The sequence below is a fragment of the Sphaerulina musiva genome, assembly GCF_000320565.1.
Source record: "Sphaerulina musiva SO2202 unplaced genomic scaffold SEPMUscaffold_1, whole genome shotgun sequence".
NCBI lineage: Eukaryota > Fungi > Ascomycota > Dothideomycetes > Mycosphaerellales > Mycosphaerellaceae > Sphaerulina > Sphaerulina musiva.
This window is the reverse complement of record NW_016017383.1, coordinates 4,375,375-4,398,758: the sequence shown is the minus strand read 5'-3', so window position 1 is coordinate 4,398,758 and position 23,384 is coordinate 4,375,375. Positions and strand designations below refer to the sequence as shown.

Here is a 23,384-nt window from a genome sequence, read left to right as displayed (position 1 = left end):
CGCGCCGTTTCTCGGGCCGCGCATAGATAGGTACCTACATATATAATGTCTACCGATAGCAGATTCAGAAGAAGGCTTACTCGTGAGCAGAGTACATCTTGATGGTGACAGGAGATATCAAGCTACATGTAGATGCATCGGCACCCGATGGAGAGAGCGTATGCATTCAATATGGAAGCGGCAGAGGATGTAAGTACTGGTATATCAATTCATTAGGTACTAATGGTAAATGGACGACGAGACCTGTACACTTCTGCAGGATATCCTCTTGCAAGAAAGCAAGCGATTCTGGTCCCAATCGACTTCAAATTAAGTTTCGAGGTACGCCTGCGCAAGTTGATGCTTCCGGCAACTTCGCACGCATATGTGAGTCGAGATCGATTGCAGTGAGCGCCACATCAACCGGGGGCGCCATAGCCCACCTGGAAGCACTTCTGCCCTCCATCTCGTGGGTCTCGCGACGTCCATGACTGGAGTGCCATAAGCAGAAGCACACAGTTTCAGTGCACTACCTCCCTCCGCTGCGGAGTGTTCCGTAGCAGGCTAATGTCCATCACGAGTGTTCCGCGCTGCGGGATCTGTATCTTTGTCCCTTCCTCTTCGATGCCTCGCAGCCACGCTGCTTCCTCGGAGTCATCCTGATCCTGATCCTGATCCTGTGAGGGCTCTACCGAGAGATCGTCTGTTTGCTCTCTGTGATGGTTGGCCGTGTCGACGAAGCCTTGATTCAGGTCTGCTTGGCTCGGATGGTTGATATCGATCATATGGCTATACTCTCAGTCAGAAGTGCAGAACGGGATGCCGCGCCTTGCCAGTACATACTCAGCCGCCTGAGCAGTAATATGCTCCAGAGCATCGCGCTCTCTTCTCAACTCCTCTTCGTCGCGAGGCGACACACCGCCGCTGTCTTCGATGGTGCCGTACGTCGGTTGTTCTGAATTCAGGATGCGATCGAGGTCACCCTATGCGCGAGGGTCAGCGAGCAGTCGATGAAGCGAATAAGACGCGGAAGGGTGACTACTGACATCCTGCGAAGAAGGCCGCTGACCAAGACATGAGCAGAATGCGCCCATTCCATCAATGTCAGTGTTGATGCAGAGTCACACCATACATCCGCCTCTTTTCGATCTCTGTGCGCGCCAGCGCTCATGTGAGTAGTACTAGGTATGCGCCCGGTATGCACAGAAAAGAGGATTACAAGGAGTTGGCCGGCTGGAAACAAACTAGTGCAAGTGCACGTGCATGCGGCGGGTCGCGCGGGCCGTCCAGTGCCCGCTGCGGCCGCGCCGCCGCGCTAGAATCGTTCTAAAGTGAGATTCTGAACTTCTTGGTCCCACCACCAGCACCACCACCACCAGTGCTCTATCACTCTACCACTGTACCACTCGAAACAGTCCATTCATCATGAGTCCCGGCCTTCAACCTCTCTCAATGTGCCCGAGCCACCACTGCGGCTCAGCCCAGGACGGCGCACGACGACATGTCCATCTGAGGCCCATCTCCTACTGAGATGACCGACATCCGTGAACCACCAGCATGTCGAGTGGAGCATCCAACAACGGCAGACAGTGGCAGTATCGTGATCATCACATAATCTTTACATCAGGAGGACAGCCCTCTTGCGCGTCATGATTCATCTCACATTCCTCGTAGCAACCATGAGCGCCCCGCAAGGTACGAGTATTCATTGCCAAACGGGTACAGACTCCAGCAAGGGATGTCGGACATGTTCGCGCATCTGCATTCTCTCCAGGTCGTCGGAATGGTTGACCTCAACGTCGATCTGAATCGCCTCAGACAAGCTGCGATATCCAATGGCAGGCACCGGCATGTCCTCACGTCTCAGCACCACACCATCCTGTCGCTGAAACCCCATTCCAATATGTCACCTCTTCTTTCTACGATCTCTGCAAGGCATACAGTATTCGGATTGCCAGGAGGTCGGTCGTGCTCACAGCTGAGGCTGACCTGAATATGCATGGTATCTTGGAAGCTATAAGATAGATGTGTCGCAGAATACCAGAGTTCATCTACCCTCCATCACGATACAAAGTCCTTCATTTTCAACAGCAAGCAGATCCTCATCACTCATTGGAAAGGGCTGTCTAACAGTATGCGCTCATATACAGCGCTGGCCCTCGGGCTAACTCTTGCTCATCACGCGGCTGGCCGAGTGGCCAACCCGCCTACAGATCTTGAGCTTCAGCAGCGCGAAGTGCCCCAGCAAAATGCCGTCCGCAGGATCTTTAATCGTTTGTTCAAAAAGGCAGCGGCAGCGACTTGCTATCAAGATAACTATTACGATTTCGTCCACGACCCGAGCTTTGGCCAGGACTTCTGCAAAGCATACATCACATATCCCAACACGACTGTTGTCGTGACCAAAACTCCTGCCAGGTAAGACTTGGGGAAATGGAAACGTAACGTGAGATGCTCTGCTAATCACCACATAGCACCTTCTACTCTACGTACACAACACAATGGTTCACCGAAGAGAGTGTCACCACTGTACCTGCTGCTACTGTCACGGTCACCGGCAGTGCCGGCTTGAGCGCTAGAAACGCTGCTCCTGAGCCCGCAGCACTCTCCGATGCGCAGATGGCCGAGGCTCTTGACTCTTTTCGCAGACAAACAAATGCCCAGGGCTCCGATGCAAGCATGTCAGCGTCTTTCTCGAGTGCATGCGCTTGCCAAAACTTCGCCGGGCCAACAGTCACCGCAACACGCACAGGCAAACCAAATGTGTTCACCATCTCTGCGTACGACCAAGAGACCACCACGATCGTTTCTACAGTCTCAGCAGGCACTGTGACCAGCACGGTCGCACCAAGTGTCAGTGCTTCGTCATCCAGCTCATCTGTCTCTGTGGCGCCTGCTCCTGGTCCAACCGCGCCTCCTTTCACATGTCCACAGGACAACGGTGCCATCGTTGTGCAGCTCATCGGCGTTGCAAGATATCAATACCTTATTCAATGCGATACAGATATCACTGATGCCAACTTCTACGGCATTCTCTCGTACAACAGCTACTCGGAATGTGGTGCAGCTTGCTCGACCGCCAACATGCGATCTGGCAGTTCCGTCTGCCAGGGATTTTCCTACTACGATGCGCCTAGCAATCAGGGCTATAACTGCTTCCTGAAGGGAACAGCCAACCGTACCACCGCAGCGGTGGGCGTCGACAGTGGTATACTGCTGGCAATCGACATTGGTGTTACAAATGCCTCTTCTGAGGCGACTACTGAGGCATCTGGAACTCCTACACTGGCTGCCCGAGATGCCAGCTCCTTGATGTCATCGATCTTCTCAGACAGCTCGACTTCCATTGCTATCATCACGCCCAAGCCTATGATAGTAAGCGGCCGCGCCGCCGCTGCCGAAACATACTATTCAACATACATCTCCGATGGCTCGACTTTCTCCACCGGGACAGCTTTCTCAACTTACTACACCATAGGTTCCATGTGGTACACCACTTACTACACCGCCTACTCGCTATCATGGGCTTCGGCTACAACTGTATACGCGAGCTCCGCAACAGGGGTATACATCAGCAACTCGAGTTCAAGCGGAACAGAATATGGACCCGCTAGCTCTAATGGCAACTATTACACCATCACTACTACCAACTACACTCAAAACTATCCAGAAGGCTACAACGTAACGCAGATCACTGCAAACAACACCTTCAATGCCGGCGGCACTCAACTCTCTGGTCAGACAGTAACCTCATACTTTTCCTACGCGACTGGTAGCTCAAGCTCCGGCAGTGGAAGTAACATTGCGAGCAATATCGCTGGCATTGTGACTGCTACATCCGCCTGGACCAGTTTGCTTTCCACTGGCGTCGTAGTGTCAGGCGGCGGTGGCGCTAACGGAGGTGGCAACGGGGGTCAGGCGTCTGGAGTCTTGCAAACACCAGCACCCGTCATTATCAGCACTGGCGGCGGTACAGCCTACAGCACTGGATTTGCGGCCTCGGGCGTGGCAGGTGGCAGCGGCGGCGCAAGTGGTACTGCTGCTTCGGGACTCTTGCCCTCGAATGCCACATCCTCCGTACCCATCATCACACTGACTTCCGTCACCTCCGGTCAGACAGGTATTGTGGGTGCTAGCTCATTCATCGGATCTGGTGTTATCTCGTCTTCCGGAGCGGGCTTTACCCCAATCACAGTCATTAGCGGCGGCAGTGGTCTCAGTGGCGCGTCTTCGTCATTTGATTCCGGGATTGTTCCATCGTCTGGATCTCCGTTTACTCCTGTGTCTATCCTCAGTAGCGGAGGCGGTACTAGTGGCGTCTCCTCAACAGCTGCCTCTGGAATATTGCCCAGCTCTGGCTTGTCAATCACTCCCAGTTCCATGACGAGCGGCGCTTCCGGCACTTCTGGTGCGAGTTCCTCCGTGGCCTCAGGTGGGTTCTCATTCAGCAACACCAATGGTCTTCGATCAGCAACACAGAGTTCCTCTGCCACTGCAGCATCTGGCTTGATTTCATCCTCAGTGCCTTTGAGCTTACTGAGCACGACCTCGACCTCCACTCCCCTGATCCTCACCGAGAGTATTCCTGTTGTCACAGGGTCGGTACCCTTCAGCGCTCCAAGCGGACCTCGTAGCGGCACCATATCACCAAGTTCCAACTCTTCAGCGCCATCCACTACGGGTTCGTCTACGCCACCGCAAGCCTTTACGACAACTTACACGGAGTCGTTTCCGATCGACACTACCCTCAAACTCCCTCCTTTTACCAACTCCATACGCTCTCGCTCCGGCTCTCTCTTCTCAAAGACAAGTTCAATCGGATCGGGAGCGTCCTCATTCTTCCCATCTGGTGCAACAAGCGTATCTTTGCCATCGTTGGGATTCCCATCGTCGACAGGCTCTGTACCGTTCAACGCATCAACTGGTCGCCGATCTGGTACTTTGTCAACATCTTCGACATTTCCATCATCTACCGGCTCAGTGCCATTCAGCGCACCTACCGGGTCACGCTCTGGTAGTCTTCCCTCGTCTGGGTTCCCAGCATTTAACACCTCGATGCCTTTCAGCGCACCTACCGGGTCGCGCTCCGGCAGTCTCCCCTCGTCGGGTTTCCCGGCATCTAGCACCTCGATGCCTTTCAGCGCGCCAACCGGGTCGCGGTCCGGTTCTCTGCCAGCACCATCAAGCTCACGCACCGCTCCATTTGGCACCGCGCCATCTTCGTCGAGAACCTTCAGCGCTCCCACGGGCTCGCGCAGCGGCACAGCTCCCCTCTCTTTCCCACCTTTCCCCACTGCGAGCGCCAATGGTAGTTGTGTGACCCAGATCATGGGCACGATGACCATGTTCACCACCGTCACCGAGTATGGTTGTTACTCCAATTGCCCAGCAGGAAACTATGGTGGTGGTCCCCGCGATTCGCCAAAGACTTTTGGACCTCCTGACTTTTAGGATTGAAGATAATGGAGAGAGAGAGAGAGAGAGGAGCTTACCTTGGGCCCTGAGTTTTCGAGAAGCTGTGTGCTTGATCGATTGATTGATCGATGGCAGAGAGGGAAGGAGGTGCGCGCGTTCGGCGTTTGTTAGGTAATGATGAGATACATGACTTAGGTAGCTAACGATCTTCATTGATTTTGATAGAGGGAGAGAGAGAGACAGAGAGATAGTTTATTCGGTAGTGCAGGTCGATTATCGAAAAAAAAAGGGCATTTGTTTTACCCAAAAATCATCCAACGAGACTTTTTCCTAATGTCTTCAAAAAAAGAAAATGTGAGTCTGGGAGATTCCTTGATAGTTTCTCGCAAAAAAAAACGAGAGCAAAACACGGCATGTGTGCGTGCATGTGTGTATGTGCGTGCGAGCGTGTATACACGGTCATTACGATGGTCGGTCAATTCCTTAAGCGCCCGCCCCATGGGTGAGTGAGGTGAGCGGCTTCGACGCTTCCTGCCAGACTTTGATTGGTCAATTTTCCTTCACCACATGCATCATTGAGAGATTGAGAACTTCGTTTCAGGAGTAAAATTTCAAATTCCCAAGTGCGGTGTAACTTCTAGTGTCATTCGTAGCCATAGAAAAAAGAAACAAGGGAGAAAAGAAGAAAAAAAACTCCAAAAACCAAAAAAAAAACCCAAAACTGACTCCGCACGTCCTGGAAAGACCAGCCCCAGCACCCCTGCAGCTTAAGCCCCGAAGTTTGCACAAACCGCTACTGCTGCTGCTGCTACTCCACCACCACCACAACACATGTCAATCGGGGGCTAGTTTCTGAACGAGTGGCCATCGTAACAGGAAAATGGCAGATGAAACAACCCCAAGTTCTGCCTTTTCTTACTCCTCCTCTTCTCGCCCGCTCAACCACTCCTCTTAGTGTTGCCAACGTTCTGATACCTCCGATCCTTTTCCGCTTGAATGCTGGCAATCTCGCGCTCCAGGGTCATGATATCTTCGGCAGCTTTTTCAATGGACGCCTTGAAACGATGGGGCTCCTGCAGCCAACGCGCGCGATCAGACATGGCTTTCTCGCGTCGACGAAGCTTCTTCTCAATCTTCTCGCAGAAAGCACACTTGTCCGGCAAATCAATGGTGCAAAAGATCATTTTCATGCCGCAAGTTTCACCGATGCGATACTCTCTGTTGCAGTGCTGTTTGAAGTTGCCCCACTTCCAGTCACGGCAGGAGAACTTGTAGCACTCGAAGAAGCACATGATGTCGTCGTTGATGCTGGGATTTGGGCCGAAGATTTATCTGTGTTGTTGGTCAGTGCTTGCCACGATGCACACAATGCACGAGCATTGAAGCTCAGGCTTACCTTGAGTCCTTGTCCGTGCGTATGCAGCTTCGAGTGTGGATGGGGAGTGATGGAGCTATTCCATTGACACGTCAGATGATTCAAGCTTGGACAATGCTCACAGCGCCATTGCCGCATCGAGTGCTGATAGCCATTGACTAAAGCACGGGCACGAAGCCAGACGCCCAAAGCCTAATGGACTGAGGGTCGTTGAGCAGTGGGGGCAGGCGTGATGACATACCAGATGGTGTGGTCTTGAAAATACCTCGGGGAGGGGGGCAGAAGTAGTAGTGGAAGTGGCAATGGGATGTCTGTCGAGAGAAAATGTCGACCTGGTAGCATCCTGCCGCTATTTATGCCTTCCATCTCCTCGCCCAAATGTCCCTCAGCAGCAGCCGTGTATTACCCTCGCTGTCGGTTAAGCCCATAGCTCCTCGAAACGCGTCAGCCAGCAACACATTGCATGCTCAGCATCGGCATGATCAAGCCGACTGGGTCCTCCGGGTCCGTCGGATCGTCTCCGTTGGGCTTAGAGTCCTCATCCAGAGGGGTACGATGGCAGCTAGACTTCGTCGCTTGCCAGGACTATGCAGCTTGATATTGCCGTCGGTGCGATCAACGACGGCGTGGCATGCTCTCCGCCACTGATTGCTCGTCCGCGTCGCATGTCCCTCGCATTGTCCTTGTTCAGCGTCTCCACTTGGGGCAAAGATGGCGTTCATCGAGCGTGGTCGTGAACAGCTAAGTTCCATAGTATATACGGGAGTGAGGAAGGGAACTAGTGTTGTTTGCGGTCACGTGCCACTAGCTCCAGACGTTTGCAACGTCAGGCACGACTTGTACCAGCCATTGGGCATATTTTTCGAGCCAAACGCGTGCCTGTAATCATCATATTGATTTCTGGGTCGCCGATAGCGGACCTACTATTCCAGTGTAGTCTACTGAGACCCAGAGTAGGCCTCAGGCAGGTCACTGCATCCTTCCTGAGAACACGTGAGTGGCATTGAAGTCGATGGCATGATGCAGCAGATGCGAGCTCGGCAAACATTGCATTGTGTACATGAGCTAGAGCACCATCATGCTTGTTGGTTCGCTTGAAGTTGGCGAGGAGCCAGTCTCGTGGAGTCGTGCGTGTTGGCACAAGCACGGACAAGGGACTAACGTTGGATGCCGTTTGTCATCTGTCAACGATGCATGCTGGTTTCTGAGGGACCGAGCGGGGCCCAGGCATGGGCAGCCAGTCACCTTATCTTGCCGTACTGCAAGGAATGAGTCAAAGTACTGGGCCGGTGTGGTAATAGCCCATTACCCTCGAGTCCGAAAGCTGCCATGTCCGGAAAGTCGCTATTGAGCATCACCCCACCCCAGGCGGCCCGCCTGTCACTGCTACGACAGCATATGTCAGTGGCGACAGGGCAGTGCTTCATGTGTGTGACACACCTTTCATCGACGGTGCCGTCTGGGCTTGAATTCGTGCCGGAGGATGGTCATCTGTGCAGGGCAGAGGTTCGGGGGTATTGCAACGTACAGGCTAGATTCGCCCTGGCTTGTCTCCGCTCTGCAACGTGGCAGCTCGAGTATGGTTGATTAGCAGAAAAAGGCTATCCGAAGGCTCAAGAAGGTCGATGTTGGTACATATCCATGCAGCAGCTGGGTGGGATCTGAAACGCTCACGATTGGCCTGCTCTTCCTGCCCACATACAATGCTCTCACCGATGTACTTGCCTCTCACCGATGTACTTGCTCATAGCAGCAGTGCAATACGCGCCGAGAACTCTGTCCAGTGAAGCTAGACGTGCTACAGAAGCGTTGGTCGAGGATGAAGGGTGAGGGTGAGGGTGAATCAATGTCTGGCGGTGGAGGCTTGCGCAGCTTGCAGTGTACCTGTGGACAGCACCGGGTCATGTCCGATGAAGCGCCCGGCGGGCGCTCACAGCTCTTCTTTCTGCCTCTGCGCAGGAACAGCGTGACCTGTGAGCATCAGGGCAACCGTGCGAGGCTAGCGCTCGCGTTCAGCGGCAGGCGAAGGCGAGAGCAGGTTGGCGCTGACAACGAGCGCAGTGACGCAGCCAGCGTAGCGGCCGCGGCAGCTCAGACATGCTTAGCGTTGGCAGAAAGTGTATATGCGGCTGATACGACAATCGAAGCTCGTAGCGAAATTCTGGCAGCCAAATTCTGCCATTGGATGAGAGTGAACAATCTTGCCATGAAGCAAGAGTCGCGCGGCTGTACAGATGACGTCCAATCCAGCCCTGGGCCGGACGGTCATGTGAATGGGAAGTGCCGCTGGGCAGTGGAGCCCCTCTGAGTCGGTCACGGTCGACCGCAGCAGACAAAATCCATGTGATGAGAAGTCGCTGTTGGACCAGGAGACTAATAATGCGAACTCCCGGACCTCTCTATTGGGTCGAACAGAGGTCCCCAGCGGCCAATCAGGGGGGGAGAATGGTTCGCCGGAGGCAGACCTCGCAATCAGCCGGCGGGCGTCGGTGTGAACCTACAGCGTCGCAGTATCCAGGAGGAGGTTGGAGGTACATATCGTGGTAGGAGGTAGTGGTGTGGGTGTCTTTCGGGAAGTAATGGGTTTGGAACGCCAACCGCGGGTGCCAGCTCAGCAACAAGTCGGGTGCTCAGGCAGGTCAGGTAGTGCGGACTGCGGAGGAGTGTGCGATCGCGGAAATTCGAGCTGCCAAGGACGCTAACAGGCTCGTCCCGCGCGGGAACTCCCATGTCTTTCACACGAATCATGAGCTGTTGTGGGATCTGTGGTGTGGTATTACCTACATGTCACTTGGCATCAAAGAGACGAGTACATAGGAAGTCGCATAGTCGGGATAGATCACCTCATAATGTACGTGAGGTGTTGTCTCGGCGGCAATCGGTTTCAGATGATAGGCACCACAGGTACCCGTGCGGTGGGATAGCCGAGGCTAGTTCCATCTATAAGGTATATCACAGCATAAGCCCCAAGACTGAGGCAGAAAAACAATCACCTTGGCCCAAGACGAACTCGGCGCTACAGTGGTACTGGTACCTCGTCTCTAGTGGCTAGTTCGCTACTGGTAACAGCTATAGGAAAATCGTCGATAGGGCAGCATGATGTATACATAACGCTTTTAGGGTTAGCTGATGCTATTCACGTGAAATATCACAAGCTACAAGCCTACCTACATGTACCTACAATCAATAAGGTACCTTAGGTAAGTATGTCCCTACTGCATCTATCCCAATGATCCCATGCTTCATCCCTACGTACCTGAGCAATATCGATTGAACGATCATATAGACGATTGCGTGCCGAACAGATCTTTGTAAATACCCAGGTAGGCAAAGTAGGTAGATGTTGTTGCGGATGTTCACCGGCTAAATAGGTCTAATAGCTTTAGAGTTCCGATCCACCAACCATCACCATCACATGGCCGCCGACATTCTTCCCCCCCAAGGCGCCGCAGGCGGCACCCGCCTACACCTCCGTACACCCATAGATACTTACCTACCTAGGTATTACTGTATACGGGTCTTCGACACGGCATACCCTTCCCCACAACAGACCGTTATAGAATGGGCAACTGCTTCGGCAAGTCGAGCTCCAACGCAAACTTCCAAGGCGAGGGCCGCACTATAGGAGGAGGAGCAGCAGCAGGAGGAGGAGCTTCACCAGCCCACGCGCCGCGGCCAGCAGCAGCACCACCACCAAAAGTCACTGGACCAGGACGGACATTGGGCGACAATACCGCACCAGCACCATCCAGCGACGCGCAAACCCCCGCCTCCGCAGCCGCGAGAGCAGCAGAGGTGTGTTTAAACAGTGTCCATTTCTCTCTCTTCCTTACACACATACATATATACATATACATATATATATATATATCCACACAGGAATGAATGTAGTAGGTCTGTTTAGATTTCTTGGGTCTTGCTAACTAACACACCATCTTCTCAAACCCCCCTTCCAGGAACGACTCAAAGCCGCACAAGGAAAAGGCAAACTGGGGAAACAATTGGATGCGCAAAAGTCACAGACGCAAAAGGATACTCTGGCGTCTACGGCGAGGGAGAATGTTGCTGCGAGAGAGGCCGATGCTGCGGCGCAGGCGCGGGCGTATAATTGAGGAGGCTGGGGGGTGGGGATACCTTTGTAGAGGAGGGAGAGTTGGAGGAGGGAGAGTTGGAGGAGGTGGAGAGGGAGGAGGTGGAGGTGGAGGTGGATGAACAAGTAGTAATGACAAAAAAATCATGATACAAGTGAATACGACGATACGAGTGACGATTGTGGCATCTGGAAGCGGGAGGTGGGAGATGGATGGGAAGTATTGCCGGTCGTATCGGAACGAGTGTCAGAGGAGGATGACTTTTGGCAACCTCGAAAGAGTACCACCTACATCTACGTAGGTACCTATGTTGCATTTTCGCGAAGGAAAAAACGAAGGCACCCTGTTCCCTTGGAGAGATGAATGGATCTGAAAAATCTTCAGATGCATACTTACTTAGGTACAAGAGCTTGGATAGATCGCAGTGGTACTCGGGAGCTCCCCACGAACAGCGATTTGACGTCGGAGGTAAAAACACACAGGCACCAACCAACCAACCAACCAATCGACCTTCCATTAAAATCGCCCATATATATATCCGAACTCTTCATTTCGCATGTTGCCAACACAGCCAATAATCACAATCTCGAGTAAAGTAACAGTGATGATACTCCTCCACATTAAAACACCCGCTACATTACTCATGACTTCTCATCCATCATCCATCATCTTCATAAAATCATAACCCCAAAAAATGCCATGTCGCATCTCACTCAGTCGCAGACGTGACCGCAGAGCTCCGAATGGGTATTGCTGTCGTCGTGGCATTAGCAACCACATACGCGTTGACGAGCGCCGTCATCAAACTCGTACGATTGCCGCCATCGATGGTGAAGCTGACGACTCTCGTTGTGATTCTGACTATTGGATTGGTAGAATTTGCCACGGCGGACGAGCTGGCCGGGCTGCTCGCGCTTGGACCATTAGACTCGGTGGACAGTCCAGTGCTAGTAGTGACTGATTCACTGAGGGTGCTTGCGTTGGGTGTGATTCCTAGTCCTAAGACACTCGCACTGTACAGACTTTCGCGCTCGCTTGCTAGCACGACCGAGTATCGCGATGTTGTTGAGGTGATGGGTCCCGTGGCGGCTGTCGTGTTGATGTTGGTGCTGCTGGGCGCGGCTGTACTTGTGCTCATGGTTGAATTGGAGCCGGGGGAAACAGGTGATGCAGTGGCACCGTTGACAGATACTGTCGCTATGACACTCGAACATGTTGCTGTCGCATTCATCCGTGTAGTGCTTGCCATGTCGCTAATCGTCGCAACAGAAGTCTGCGTCGGTATGAGAGTGCTGATGGATAAGGTACTTGCTCGGGGTGTTGGGAATGCCGATGGAGAGTTGGGCGATGTAGCTCTGCATATGCCGTTGCTCTGCAGAAATACCTCGCACCATTCTGATGTGGAAGTTTGATCGTACTCTGGATAAGAGAGATAAATCATGAATTGTCTCGCCACGGATCCGCAAGGAACGTCTGCCCGATATTAGCAAAGAGCACATAGCATGAGTGATCCGGTCCAGCGTACTGTCTTTGGGATCGAAATAGAATGCTTTGCAAGGCCCAGATGTAGGAAGATCGCGCAACGCTGTAGCAGCAAGACCTGTAGAAGTTGGAGTCATCCCAAGTAACGAAGCATCATCGAATTGACCCTGGGGATCAGCAGAGGAAATGGGGGTAGCAATAGCCAAGACAGCCAGCAATGCGATCGCGATGAACTGCGTTTCGTTAGTCCAATATCGAACTCGATTCAAATCGTCTCCTTACGTGCAGCAGGTACATCGTGCCCGATGCTCGTCTCGAGAAGCAGGCAACGAACAACAAAAGGACGGAAGGAAAGGTGCAAGATTCAAGTCCGATTGACAGCATGGTCTTGCCTCTTTGCTTTTGCACTGCTCAGCGATGAAACTGAAACCCGGTTGGCGGCACACAGATGAAGGCTCTCGCGACGAGAAATCGAGCCCGATTTGGCACCTCCGCGTGTCTCTTTGCGATGCACTGCGCACTGAAGAATCAAGCCCGTCAGCAGCAAGATCAGCCTTTTTGCGTAGCACTTCTCCAGAACAACGACAGATCAATGTGAGGATGTTTGTGTATGCGTGGATGCGTGTGTGAATTGCAAGGGTGAATGAAGAGGCAACGTTGTAAAGGGTTAGGTGGAAAGGGCTGTGGTATGGTCTGGTACTCAGCTGGCAATGTTTCGAGTCGAACTTGGTCTTGATTTCGCGATTGGAGTTCTCGAATGCGTCGATGTGGGTGTGAAGAAGATCTCGTAATGAAGGTTGGGAGTAGAGTCTTTGTGGAAGCAGTTTCGGAGTCTGCAGGTGTTCGCCCAAGGAGATGGTTCGGTATAGAGGTATCGATGCAGGTACAAAGATGCGGCACAAACAGCATCTGTGCATGGCCTCGCGGAGTATTTATATGAGGCAGTTGCCAGCTTGGTACCCGTGGAAGAGGCAACGGATGTTGTCCTGTGAACAGTAACATCTTCTGCATGGTATCGGTTCTCGGTAGAGCCACAAGGACGCGTTCACTTAAGGATCGTGGCTGCTTTAGTGACTGGCACTGCGCAACTGATGCGTCCACAAGTGGCTTCATCCCTCTCGAGCTACTCCACCACTCGAAGCAGGTTTTGGGCGACCAGTGAAAGGGCAGTGGTAGGCGGTTGGATCGCAATACCGGCCTTTCGCATCGTGACTTTGCTACACGATTCCGCGCAACAGTGAACGCAGGTTTCTTCAGACAGATGCTACTACCGACCGGAGCCGTGGTTCATGCCTGATATTGAATGTTCGGGTTGCCGGGGCGGACTGACACATATGTGCCAAGACTACTTCCTTTGCCATAGAAGCAGGGTTGGAGGTTGTAGGCTATGTGTCAAACTCGCCTCAAAGGTGGCCCAAATTGGTGGGTTGCTGCAGTTCTAAGAGGAGAACGCTCCAAGGCCGCCGTTGCCAGTACTTTACTTGTGAGGCCGGAAGGTCATCCGCAATTCCGGTCAGCCCCTGCAGCGCGTCAATACAGTAGTTCAATTGGTGGGCATGTCCAGCTCATCGACAAACACGTCAGGCTGTCAACAGAAGAAACTTCCGAGGAAACATTTGGAATGTTGTCATCTGCAGCGGGCCGCTCTCATACCGAAGATTGAGCCATAATGGAACGAACTGCTTAGACAACAGCCAGCTCCCATGCAGGGTAGACCAACTACCACAGAAGGCTTCCAAAGACGTGCGGCAGCGCATGCCAGTAGTTATGGCGCGGTCTCGATCCCAACAGTAGCGTATCGGCATAGCTATAGTGTATAGGATAGTCGGCTACCTAGCAGCATGAAGACGAGCATATGCCGCGATGGGCGTCCGACTGCTTGCGAAAGAAGTGCTCGTGGTCCCAAAGCGGCCATACTGCCACTGTCTCACAAGCTCTTCGCTACTTCTCTCGACTTGACTTGTTTCAACAACAGCGATAATGCCACAGCCTCGATGGGCGTGGTCGAGTCTGCCCGATCTCAACATACCTTACCAGAGCGTTGTGCTTGGCTGAAAAACGGGTGGCTGGGACCACGGGTCTGCAAAACATGTGCGGTCCTTTTTGACCAACCTCAACCACGCCACTGTGACACCGGTATCTATGGCCGTAGCAATACAAAGCGCCTTGGATACGATCGAAGCCCGTCGCATCATATCGTGGCATGACGCGTCGCAAGATATTAAGATCGGGCTGGCAGCAGGGCTTTGCCGGCTGTCGTCTCGTCTCGTCTCAATGTGATCCGGCGGAGTCGCATGAGAACTTCAGCTACGCCCTTGAGTTGTCAATGGCCCTATGAGCTACAATTTTGTTGGTGTCAGCAACGTCTTCTTGCTCTTCTGTGTTCAGCCAGATGGTATCCTCGGTGGCACGGGTACCAGTCTTGTACGAATCGGCAAGTCCAGCAAATATCGCATCGCTCCAGAGCATAGCTAGACGGGCCAGCGCAGTACTGCAATCCGACGACCGAAGTGTTTTCAAACAGTAGTACTGTGAGGTCAAAGTAGATGGGAAAGTAGGAGGTATGTAGGTATCGAAAGTGTCGAAAGTGGGCGACGCGTGAGATGCAAATCATGCAAATCATCTTGCAAGCGAGATCGCCCACCAACTCGGGATTGTCTTATGTAAGCTTGAGCTTCCAGGTAGGAGGTATGACGACGAAGCTAGATGCCCCGGTCTCGATCTCTGAAGGCTCGCCCTGACTGAGACGGCAATAGTAATCACAAGGTACCGCACAACATCTTACCTAATTGAGTCAGTTGCCCACCGCGTGGCAACCAATGTATTCGACAACCTGGCGCGCAAGACGTGGCGGAGTCTGCTTCAACTCGCCCGCGTCGATGAGAAAGTGAAGCCGCAACACCTGAATCGACCCTCCTGGCCAGGACGCTGGTTGCCTGCTCTCCGAGCTTCTGCACGAGCTGGTTTGGCCAGCTTTCGTTACGCCTTCTTCCCTACCGTCCGCCAGCGAGCCCAGAACTCCATCTATCGCTATCTCGTGGCACGCTCCATCCGCAAGCAGAACCGCGCGACCCGAGTATCAGCAGCGCCACGACTGGGGCCGGGGAGGCGCGTCCTGCCATCACGACGACCTCAGTCGAACGATGGGGTTGGTTCTGAGGTGGACACAGGCACCAACAGAAGTGGTAACATGGCCTTCTCGGGATCCAGAACCGACCTGTCTCTCACAGAGTCCCTGGGGCTGCGATCAGAGGGCAGAGAGCCGGGCGCGAGGAGGAAGAAGCTAGCCGGATACCTGAAGACTGCCAATGACCTCCGACAGAGCTACTTCGCCCAGGATGGCGCTGGGGCACGTGAGAGTCATATGGTAGAGGACGGGCCAGGCTCGTTTCCTGACGCCGCCGTAGTCCGGAGTGGCAATGAAGAGCTGATACTCTTTCCGAGCTATGCCAGGAAGCATGTGAAAAGTAAGGTGAGAGCAAGCTCAGAAAGGGCATGGGAGAGTCAATGTCGGCAAAAGCTGACGTGTAGCATAGAACCAGCAAGTGGCTTCTCCCGGGCGGGAAATGACCGAAGAGGAGTACTGGAGACGGGAATGGGATAGAAACGAGGACGTCAACGCTATAGTCGATGTTGATGTGCGCGGCTGGATCTATACACCTGCCAGGGGGCAGCACACGCGAAAGCAGAGGATGGTGATCGGGTTGGCACGACAGCTCTCTGGGATTCCCGCGCCAGCTGCTAGCACGAGACCTGGTGATACTGGCTATGCGAGCCAGGTACCTAGCCGCGCATCGAGTCCTACCAAAAAGCAGGACGAAGACCTTATAGCTCTCGAGGCGGATAACATCATTCGCAAGGGCAACCGCGAAGAGCGTTATGCGGAAAAGGGTGCATTTTCGGAGCAGCCTAGTAAGGCCACGGACAATGACAGCCTGTACGGTGATGTTCCCAGCAGAGGTCGACCAATCTCGTCGTATGCCAGCAGCATCACATCTCAAGACTCAGATTCTCCAGCGCCAGCCCCGATCCAGAAACGGCAGTCCTGGTCGCAGCCCGGGAAGATGACATCCGCAGAACTGGCTGTCGCGAATGCGCATTTGCTCGCTCGTCTCAGGCCTTTCATGGCAAATCCTCTTGCGAACAGCCCAATCAGCGCGTTCTTCTACAACGAGGAAGTCTCCAGGCAGCAGACGGTATACACCGATGCCTCCGGACATTTCAGCTTTCGGGCAGCATTAGATTTCGTCCCTACTCACGTTCGCGTTCTTGCCTCTGAAAAGCTGTCCGCGACAGAAGAAGTGCACGTCACATCTCCAGATGGGGTCAGCCTGATCAGTGATATAGACGACACGATCAAGCACTCTGCTATCAGTGCAGGTGCTCGGGAGATTTTTCGGAATGCCTTCATTCGCGAATTACACGATCTCACGATTGACGGAGTACGGGAGTGGTACCAGACGCTGGCCGATATGGGCGTCAAAATCCACTACGTGTCCAACTCGCCCTGGCAGATGTACCCAGTCTTGACTAGTTACTTCAAGCTGGCGGGCCTGCCCAGAGGTTCGTTCCACCTGAAGCAGTACTCAGGTATGCTACAAGGAATCTTTGAGCCAGCTGCGGAGCGCAAGAAAGGCTCGCTCGAGAAAATCATGCGAGACTTTCCGGAGCGAAAATTCGTGTTGGTTGGTGACAGTGGAGAGGCAGATCTCGAAGTGTACTCCGAAGTTGCGCTGGCGAATCCTGGCAGGGTGCTAGGTATCTTCATCCGGGACGTCACCACTTCCGCGAAAACGGGCTATTTCGACTCGAGCAGCCCTGGTGGAAGCGGAAAGCATTCTCGGAATCACTCGAGACACATGAGTGGAGAGAGTTTGACTCAGTCTCGCAGACTTTCTCGCCCACATGATATCAAGGACGACGATGCCGAGCTCCAGGCAGCCATTGCCGCTTCGCTCGAGGACATGGAGGAAGAGACTCGCCGTGCGCGAAAGTCCATCAATCCAGATGCGATACCGGATGATTATCTGTCTAAGAGCAGGGCTAATAGTGCGCCGAATCCTCGCCAAAATGTTCGTCCGCCGGCGCAACGCACAGTCAGTAGGAGCAGTCATGTTGCCTCTCCTGAAGAAGACCTGATCGACTTCTCTGACCATGCACCCGCCAAGCCTTGGTCAGAGGCAAGAACCATCACACCACCTACGCACAAAAGCTCGAGGGACACGCTGTCCGATAACAGACCTGTAGCATCGCCGCCGCCACCTCCAAAACCTGCCGGGCTTAAGAGTCCACCTCCTGAGTCACAAGTCATGACCGTCTCCACGAGCTCTCGGAAGTTGCCACCACCAAGACCACGGAAGCCGTCGAGTGCTGTTGGTTCTGCCAACCTGCCGCAGATGCAAACGCATCAACCATCGCCACTCTCACAGGTGCAGCGGCAAGAGTCGACAAAAAAGCCGCCGCCTCCACTACCGGACAGGCGCAAGGTCAAGGGCACCATCGCTAAAGCAATGCCCATGCCTGGATTGTATCGCCCAGTTGACGCTGTCTCCGCTTCGACCAACGCCAAGGGCACAGGAGCTGTTGGGTCCCCACTCGTCCGCGCAACGACAATGAATAAGTCATTCGAAGATATGAGCCTCCCTGCTTCATCGATGAATCGTCCCATGGCTCCTCCTCCCCCGCCCCAACGCCAAGGCACGCATCTCAGTACCTACTCCACCACCTCCCGTCAAAAACAGAACAATCGCATGTCTGGTGCGTGGCCTGATGATGATGGACTGCCGGGCAGTCCAGGCGATGGCATGAGTAAGAAAGAATACTTATGGCAGCAAAGGTGGCAAAGAGCAAAGATTGTGCTCGAAAGGAATGGAGTGACGTTACGGACATGGAAGATTGGAAGCGATGTCGCGGACGTCTGTGTCAAGCTTGTGGAACAGGAAATGAGGAAGATTGAGAAGGAAGCGAAAAGAGACAGGATATGACCCTCGAGACTTGCGTAATACCACGTTATAGATTTGCAGCCTGAGTAACTACAGCATCACTGCTACCTCCGGTCATACTTCATGGCTCCAGCGTCATCAATTACGGCTGCATACCATTTCGATTGGACAGAGGGAGGCATACTTGTGCTTCAAAAGAGTAAGAAAACTCAAAGGTGGACATCGTGCCTATCAGTTGGCCGACCAATCATTTGTCTTGAATCCTACCTATCTCCCCACCCTAGTACACCACCTATGGATTGACATACACCTGTGAGCATGTCTACTCTTCTCTCCGTGAAGACAAGCGCAAATAATCCACAGTCCAGGTCTCATCTCTAGACAAGACGAAAATCTATCCCGAAAGAAGATTAAAAGAATACAAGCCGAAAAAACAACAAATACCTTCACCCATCATCCATCATCATCAACATCATCATCATCATCCCCAACAACAACGACAACAACAACAAGAAGAAGAACAACAAAACCAAGAAAAGAAAAAAACCATGTCCTCGACCAAATTCCAAGGCAAAACCTGCCTCATCACCGGCGCCGCCTCCGGAATCGGCCGAGCAACCGCCATCAAAATGGCCTCGATGGGAGCCACCCTCGCCCTCTCCGACATCAACCTACCCGGAGTTCTCGAAACGCAATCTCTCTGCGCCAACTCCTCTACGCATATCGCTTCCCTCTTGGACGTGAGTTCCTCCTCGGCCATTTCAGAATATTTCACTGGAGAGATTATTCCGCATTTGCAGCTGCAAACCACCTCCACCTCCACCTCCACCTCCAACCCAGAAGGAGAAGGGAAAGGAGAAGAAAAAAGAAAAAGTCTCGATTACATTTTCAACTGCGCAGGAATCAATCCCACCGCATACCCTCTGACCACGACATCCGACACATACTGGGACAAATTAATCAATACAAATCTCAAAGGGACATATTTGATTTCTCGCGCTGCAATTCCCCTTTTGTCCTCCTCCTCCTCGCCATCAATCGTCAACGTAAGCAGCACAATGGGACTCCAAGCCGCACCCGAATACGCCATTTACTGCGCGACAAAATTCGGCATTGTAGGTTTCACCAAAGCGCTCGCGTTGGAATTGGGTCCGCAGGGCATTCGAGTGAATGCCGTGGCGCCGGGGTATATTGATACGCCGTCGAATGCGGGCGTGGTGGCCGGGCCAGAGGCGGTGCAGGAGCAGGTGGATCGCGTGGCGTTGGGGAGGATGGGGACGGCCGAGGAGGTGGCGGATGTGGTGGCGTTTTTGTTTTCGGAAGAGTCGAGATATATGACCGGGGCGGTGGTGGAGATTACGGGTGGAAGGATGTAATGTACCTACCTACCTACCTGTGTATGTAATCCGCAGCCTGTACTGGTAGTTCGTAATCAAAGTCGATTCAAACGTACATATTGTACAAATACTCGCTGCGCAAGTCTGTTCGCCAAGCTGACTGACCCTTCAAAGTCGCTGACAGCCACCCTCTGGACAACAGTACCAAAGCACCAACGATTCTAGATATCATTACAACAGGAACCCAATTCTATTTCTTCGCGCGTGCCTTTCCTTTGGCCTTCTTGGGCTTGGCCTCCTCTTCCTCCTCTTCGTCGTCATCGTCCTTAGCCGTCTTCTTCTTCTTGCTGGTACCGGCTTTGGTGGTTGCCGCTTTTCTCTTCTTCGGCTGCTTGACGTATTTGTCTTTACTGAGGTCGTTCTCGTCATCTTGCTCCTTCTTGTCAGCGGCATCATCGGGAGCTTCGTCGGCAGACTCTTCAAAAGCCTCTTCAATATCAGGCTTCTCTTTCGCAGCAGCCTTCGTAGGTGCCACTACCTGTGATGCCTTCATGAACGGCAGTGGATGAGACATTTGGTTGTATCTGTGTCATGTTAGCGGATTTCGGAACCTGTGCAGTCACAAAAGCTTACTGTCGAGTGAAGGTAGCCTTCGCCTGTGTCTCGATCCTGATGCTTTCCATGTCAGCCTTGCCAACACCCAGCTCGAGTATAGCATCCCAATCATCTTTGGTGAGATAGTAGGAGTCCATGAGCTCAATGATCTCCGGTACCGCGTCCTTGCCGTCGTCTTGGAGACGCTTGACCAGCTTTTCAAATAAGATTGGCAGATACGTCTGGCGGATCTCGTTCTTGTCAGCAGACACCCGCAGACGCATGTGGCCCTGAATTTCCTTGATGAACCTGGACAGCTTGCCAGTCTTGGAGTTGTTGCCCAACCAAGCAGTGAAGCGAGTCTGCGAGCCTGCCATGCTGCCATACACGAAGCTTGCAGGGCGAACAAAACTGAAGACAGCATGCGTCGGCATGAGGGACCATTGCTGCTGACTACCGTGAATCATACGATCCACTAAATCTCCATCACTGATAGAGTCTGCTGCTTTGCTTGCCAGTTCCAGAGCTGCCAATCTCTTCTTTCTGGGCTCGCCATTATATCTGTTGGACCGCTGCGGATTTGTGCCTAGATAGTTCTCCTGCAGCATGAGGGGCGCGAACTCGTGGTCATTGAAGTATAGCTCCGTCTTGTCGTTCAAGGTTGCCTGGGATGCGTCGTTGAATAGCCCTCCGCCTAGAATCTTGCCGACCATATCCCAAGGCTTCAGCACAGTATGCTTCTCCCAAGCCTTACTCATGTCTTTGCCATCTTCAAAGCTCATGGCTTGATCATCAAGCTTGGCTTGACTGACCATGTTGATGACCTGTCTGATGTCCGCGCCCGAGCCCTCAATGAGAGCATTAACTACGTTCGGTGGTAGCTTCAATTTCTCACGGAAAGTAATGGTCATGATCCGACCTCGAATCTGCTCCGTGGTGGGTCGACGGAATGGCAGATCAAAGGTGCAAAAGTCGAAAGGTTTCATCTTTGGCAGCTTACGATCGTTGCAGATCAAGATCATGGGCACCTGCGTCTTCTTGCAAACAGCCGCAAGTGCTCCCACGCCACCCCTGTCTCCAGCGCTCATGCCGTCTACTTCATCCATGATCAAAACGAGTTTCTTGTTGGAATCTTTAACCTCTTCTTCGCCTTGCGCAAAATAGCCGAGGAGAGATGTCGCGGCCAGTGTGCCTTTCAAGCCAGTCTCGACAAGTTTCTTGGAACGAGTGTCTGAAGCGTTCGACTCTACAATGTCGTAGCCTTCCAACTTCGCCACTAGATGTGCTGCAGTCGTTTTGCCAATTCCAGGGGGACCGTGAATCATGACAGCGCGATGCACGCCGCTGCCGTTCGGTCCACCCATCTTGAATCCAGTCCGCTGATTCTTCGGAAACGCACGAAGCCAGGCCTGCAGCTTTTCCACTTGACCCTTGTTGCCGCAAATGGCAGACAGTTGTGTAGGCGCATACTTGACGGTCCATAACCGACTGTCCGGTCCATCTGCTACTTCCTTGCCTTTGCTTGATTTTGCTGCAGCTTGCGCGGACTTGGAAGTCTGCTTGACAGGACTCTGCTTTGCAGCTTTGGCAGCAGCTGCTGCTGCACTCTTTGCCTTTTGCTCAGCCTCCATCCGATCCAGCTCTGCAGCTTGCTCACGGATCTGCTGCTCTTCTTTGGCAATCTTCTCGGCATACTTCTCAGCTGCTGCGCCCGAGCCTCCGTTGGCTGGCAAGCGCCGTATCAGCTCAAAGAGACCATCTTCGTTGATCACCTTGAGCTTGTGCTTTGCAATTGTATCGAGCTTCTTGGGACCAGCGTCTTCGCCAAGCACAACATAGCTGGTCTTGCTTGATGGTGCAGTCTTGATATCTCCACCATAGCGCTTGATCAAATTTTGTCCCTGCTCTCTGCCTAGGCGCTGCAGCTGTCCCGTGAAGACAAATGCCAAACCGGCAAGACAGTTTTCCTGACCGACAGGCATATCGGAGTCAGAAATAGCTCCGGCAGGGATCGCCGAATTGGCATGCTGTCCTCCAAATTGAAACTTGGGCTTATCAGAATTTCCATCGTCTTTCTTCTTGTCAGGCGGTGGAGGTGGCGTAATGGTGGGTATACTGTCAAATATAGCCTTGACCTCAGCACTGTCTTGTGGAGCATCCTTCTTTGCTTTCTTCGCTGTTGATGCAGTCTTCTTGGCAGGTGTGGCACGCTTCTTCGCAGCAGGCTTCGATTGTTCAACTTCCAGGTCGTCATCGTCATCATCATCGTCGTCCAAAGTTGTAGACTTTCTTTTCTTCGCTGGGGTCGCGGCGGCCTTCCTTACAGGCTTCATCTCAACTATTTCCTCGTCGTCATCAGGCACGACAAAGTCGTCGTCAGGGTTAGTATCCTTCATATCGATGTCGCCATCAGGATCAGCGTCATCCTGCCCTTGGTCCTGGAGCTTGGTCTGCTTGCCGGTGTTTCTCTTCCTCGGCACGAGAGGTACATCGTCCTCATCGTCCGTGCCTGTCTCGTAGTCGTCGCCTCGTCGCTTGCCGACTTTTGCAGCTGCCTTGAACTCATCATCGGCATCTTCTTCCATGTCATCATCGGGAAAGTCCTCAGCGTCCAGATCAACATAAGCCGTCTCCTTCTTCGCTCTGGTCGAACTCCTGCCATTCGTTTTGGTGCCATTCGTCTTGGACTTGGTCTTGGGTGTAGCTTTCTTTGGTGTGCTCTCTGCAGCAGTGTCCCTTTTTGGTCTTACTGCTTCCGACCGCTTTGGCTTCCCATTGCCGAAATAGGCGCTCGCCGTCGTCTCTTCAAGTTCCGGTTCTGGCTCAGGCTTCTTCTTTACGGCAGATTTCTTGGGAGTGGCCTTCTTGGGAGCCGGCTCGTCATCATCGTCGTCCTCGACCACTTTCCGCGGCCGGCCTCGCTTCTTGGGCTCCTCTTTAGGCCTGGGCTTCTCAGCAGGCGTTTTGGCAGTGTTGCCTGCGAAGAACGAGCGAATGTCGGAGGGCATTGTTTGGCATGGAGCCTTCCAGCTCGTGGATCACCGGACGATACTTTGGCGTTGTACCTTTCCACAGAAGATGATGGACATGTAGGGAGGGCTTCGACGCGTTTCTGGGGAAGGTGGTGACGCGCTTCGTGAATGGCTCGCGGGATTGAGCGGGCCAGGCC

General features: G+C 53.2%; 9 protein-coding genes across 9 annotated transcripts; 5 read left to right on the top strand and 4 right to left on the bottom strand.

The window, feature by feature from the left end:
• Window positions 1-196: 196 nt before the first annotated feature.
• SEPMUDRAFT_146731 (uncharacterized protein) lies at window positions 197-1,161 on the bottom strand. The gene is made up of 3 exons (XM_016903826.1): window positions 1,026-1,161; window positions 823-962; window positions 197-768 (listed from the first exon to the last, which is right to left on the bottom strand). Exons 1-3 carry the CDS (start codon window positions 1,071-1,073, stop codon window positions 501-503), a joined length of 456 nt encoding a protein of 151 aa, XP_016765903.1. The 5' UTR covers window positions 1,074-1,161; the 3' UTR covers window positions 197-500.
• Window positions 1,162-2,113: 952 nt separating this feature from the next.
• Window positions 2,114-5,413, top strand: SEPMUDRAFT_160974 (uncharacterized protein; the record flags this gene model as incomplete). Its single annotated transcript, XM_016907916.1, has 3 exons — window positions 2,114-2,397; window positions 2,454-3,198; window positions 3,458-5,413. A coding segment is annotated over exon 3 (1,950 nt), but the record flags the coding sequence as incomplete, so codon positions are not given.
• A 601-nt stretch (window positions 5,414-6,014) lies between these two features.
• Window positions 6,015-7,850, bottom strand: SEPMUDRAFT_146730 (uncharacterized protein). The gene is made up of 3 exons (XM_016903825.1): window positions 7,011-7,850; window positions 6,791-6,845; window positions 6,015-6,726 (listed from the first exon to the last, which is right to left on the bottom strand). The coding sequence occupies exon 3, from the start codon at window positions 6,684-6,686 to the stop codon at window positions 6,333-6,335; it is 354 nt and encodes a 117-aa protein (XP_016765901.1). The 5' UTR covers window positions 6,687-6,726; window positions 6,791-6,845; window positions 7,011-7,850; the 3' UTR covers window positions 6,015-6,332.
• Window positions 7,851-8,397: 547 nt separating this feature from the next.
• SEPMUDRAFT_130458 (uncharacterized protein) lies at window positions 8,398-9,077 on the top strand (the record flags this gene model as incomplete). The annotated part of the gene is made up of 1 exon (XM_016902359.1): window positions 8,398-9,077. Exon 1 carries the CDS (start codon window positions 8,589-8,591, stop codon window positions 9,075-9,077), a length of 489 nt encoding a protein of 162 aa, XP_016765900.1. The 5' UTR covers window positions 8,398-8,588.
• Window positions 9,078-9,940: 863 nt separating this feature from the next.
• SEPMUDRAFT_104984 (uncharacterized protein) lies at window positions 9,941-10,881 on the top strand (the record flags this gene model as incomplete). Its single annotated transcript, XM_016900561.1, has 4 exons — window positions 9,941-9,969; window positions 10,056-10,092; window positions 10,271-10,564; window positions 10,726-10,881. 4 exons carry the CDS (start codon window positions 9,941-9,943, stop codon window positions 10,879-10,881), a joined length of 516 nt encoding a protein of 171 aa, XP_016765899.1.
• A 688-nt stretch (window positions 10,882-11,569) lies between these two features.
• SEPMUDRAFT_113755 (uncharacterized protein) lies at window positions 11,570-12,639 on the bottom strand (the record flags this gene model as incomplete). Its single annotated transcript, XM_016901050.1, has 3 exons — window positions 11,570-12,333; window positions 12,386-12,575; window positions 12,625-12,639. 3 exons carry the CDS (start codon window positions 12,637-12,639, stop codon window positions 11,570-11,572), a joined length of 969 nt encoding a protein of 322 aa, XP_016765898.1.
• Window positions 12,640-14,954: 2,315 nt separating this feature from the next.
• Window positions 14,955-19,666, top strand: SEPMUDRAFT_130456 (actin patch protein 1; the record flags this gene model as incomplete). Its single annotated transcript, XM_016902358.1, has 3 exons — window positions 14,955-15,030; window positions 15,141-15,814; window positions 15,879-19,666. 3 exons carry the CDS (start codon window positions 14,955-14,957, stop codon window positions 18,324-18,326), a joined length of 3,198 nt encoding a protein of 1,065 aa, XP_016765896.1. The 3' UTR covers window positions 18,327-19,666.
• SEPMUDRAFT_21778 (NAD(P)-binding protein) lies at window positions 18,848-19,660 on the top strand (the record flags this gene model as incomplete). The annotated part of the gene is made up of 1 exon (XM_016908341.2): window positions 18,848-19,660. A coding segment is annotated over one exon (813 nt), but the record flags the coding sequence as incomplete, so codon positions are not given.
• A 101-nt stretch (window positions 19,667-19,767) lies between the features above and the next one.
• SEPMUDRAFT_78398 (DNA replication factor C, large subunit) lies at window positions 19,768-23,273 on the bottom strand. Its single transcript, XM_016910195.1, has 2 exons — window positions 20,255-23,273; window positions 19,768-20,205 (listed from the first exon to the last, which is right to left on the bottom strand). The coding sequence occupies exons 1-2, from the start codon at window positions 23,221-23,223 to the stop codon at window positions 19,872-19,874; spliced, it is 3,303 nt and encodes a 1,100-aa protein (XP_016765895.1). The 5' UTR covers window positions 23,224-23,273; the 3' UTR covers window positions 19,768-19,871.
• Window positions 23,274-23,384: the final 111 nt, after the last annotated feature.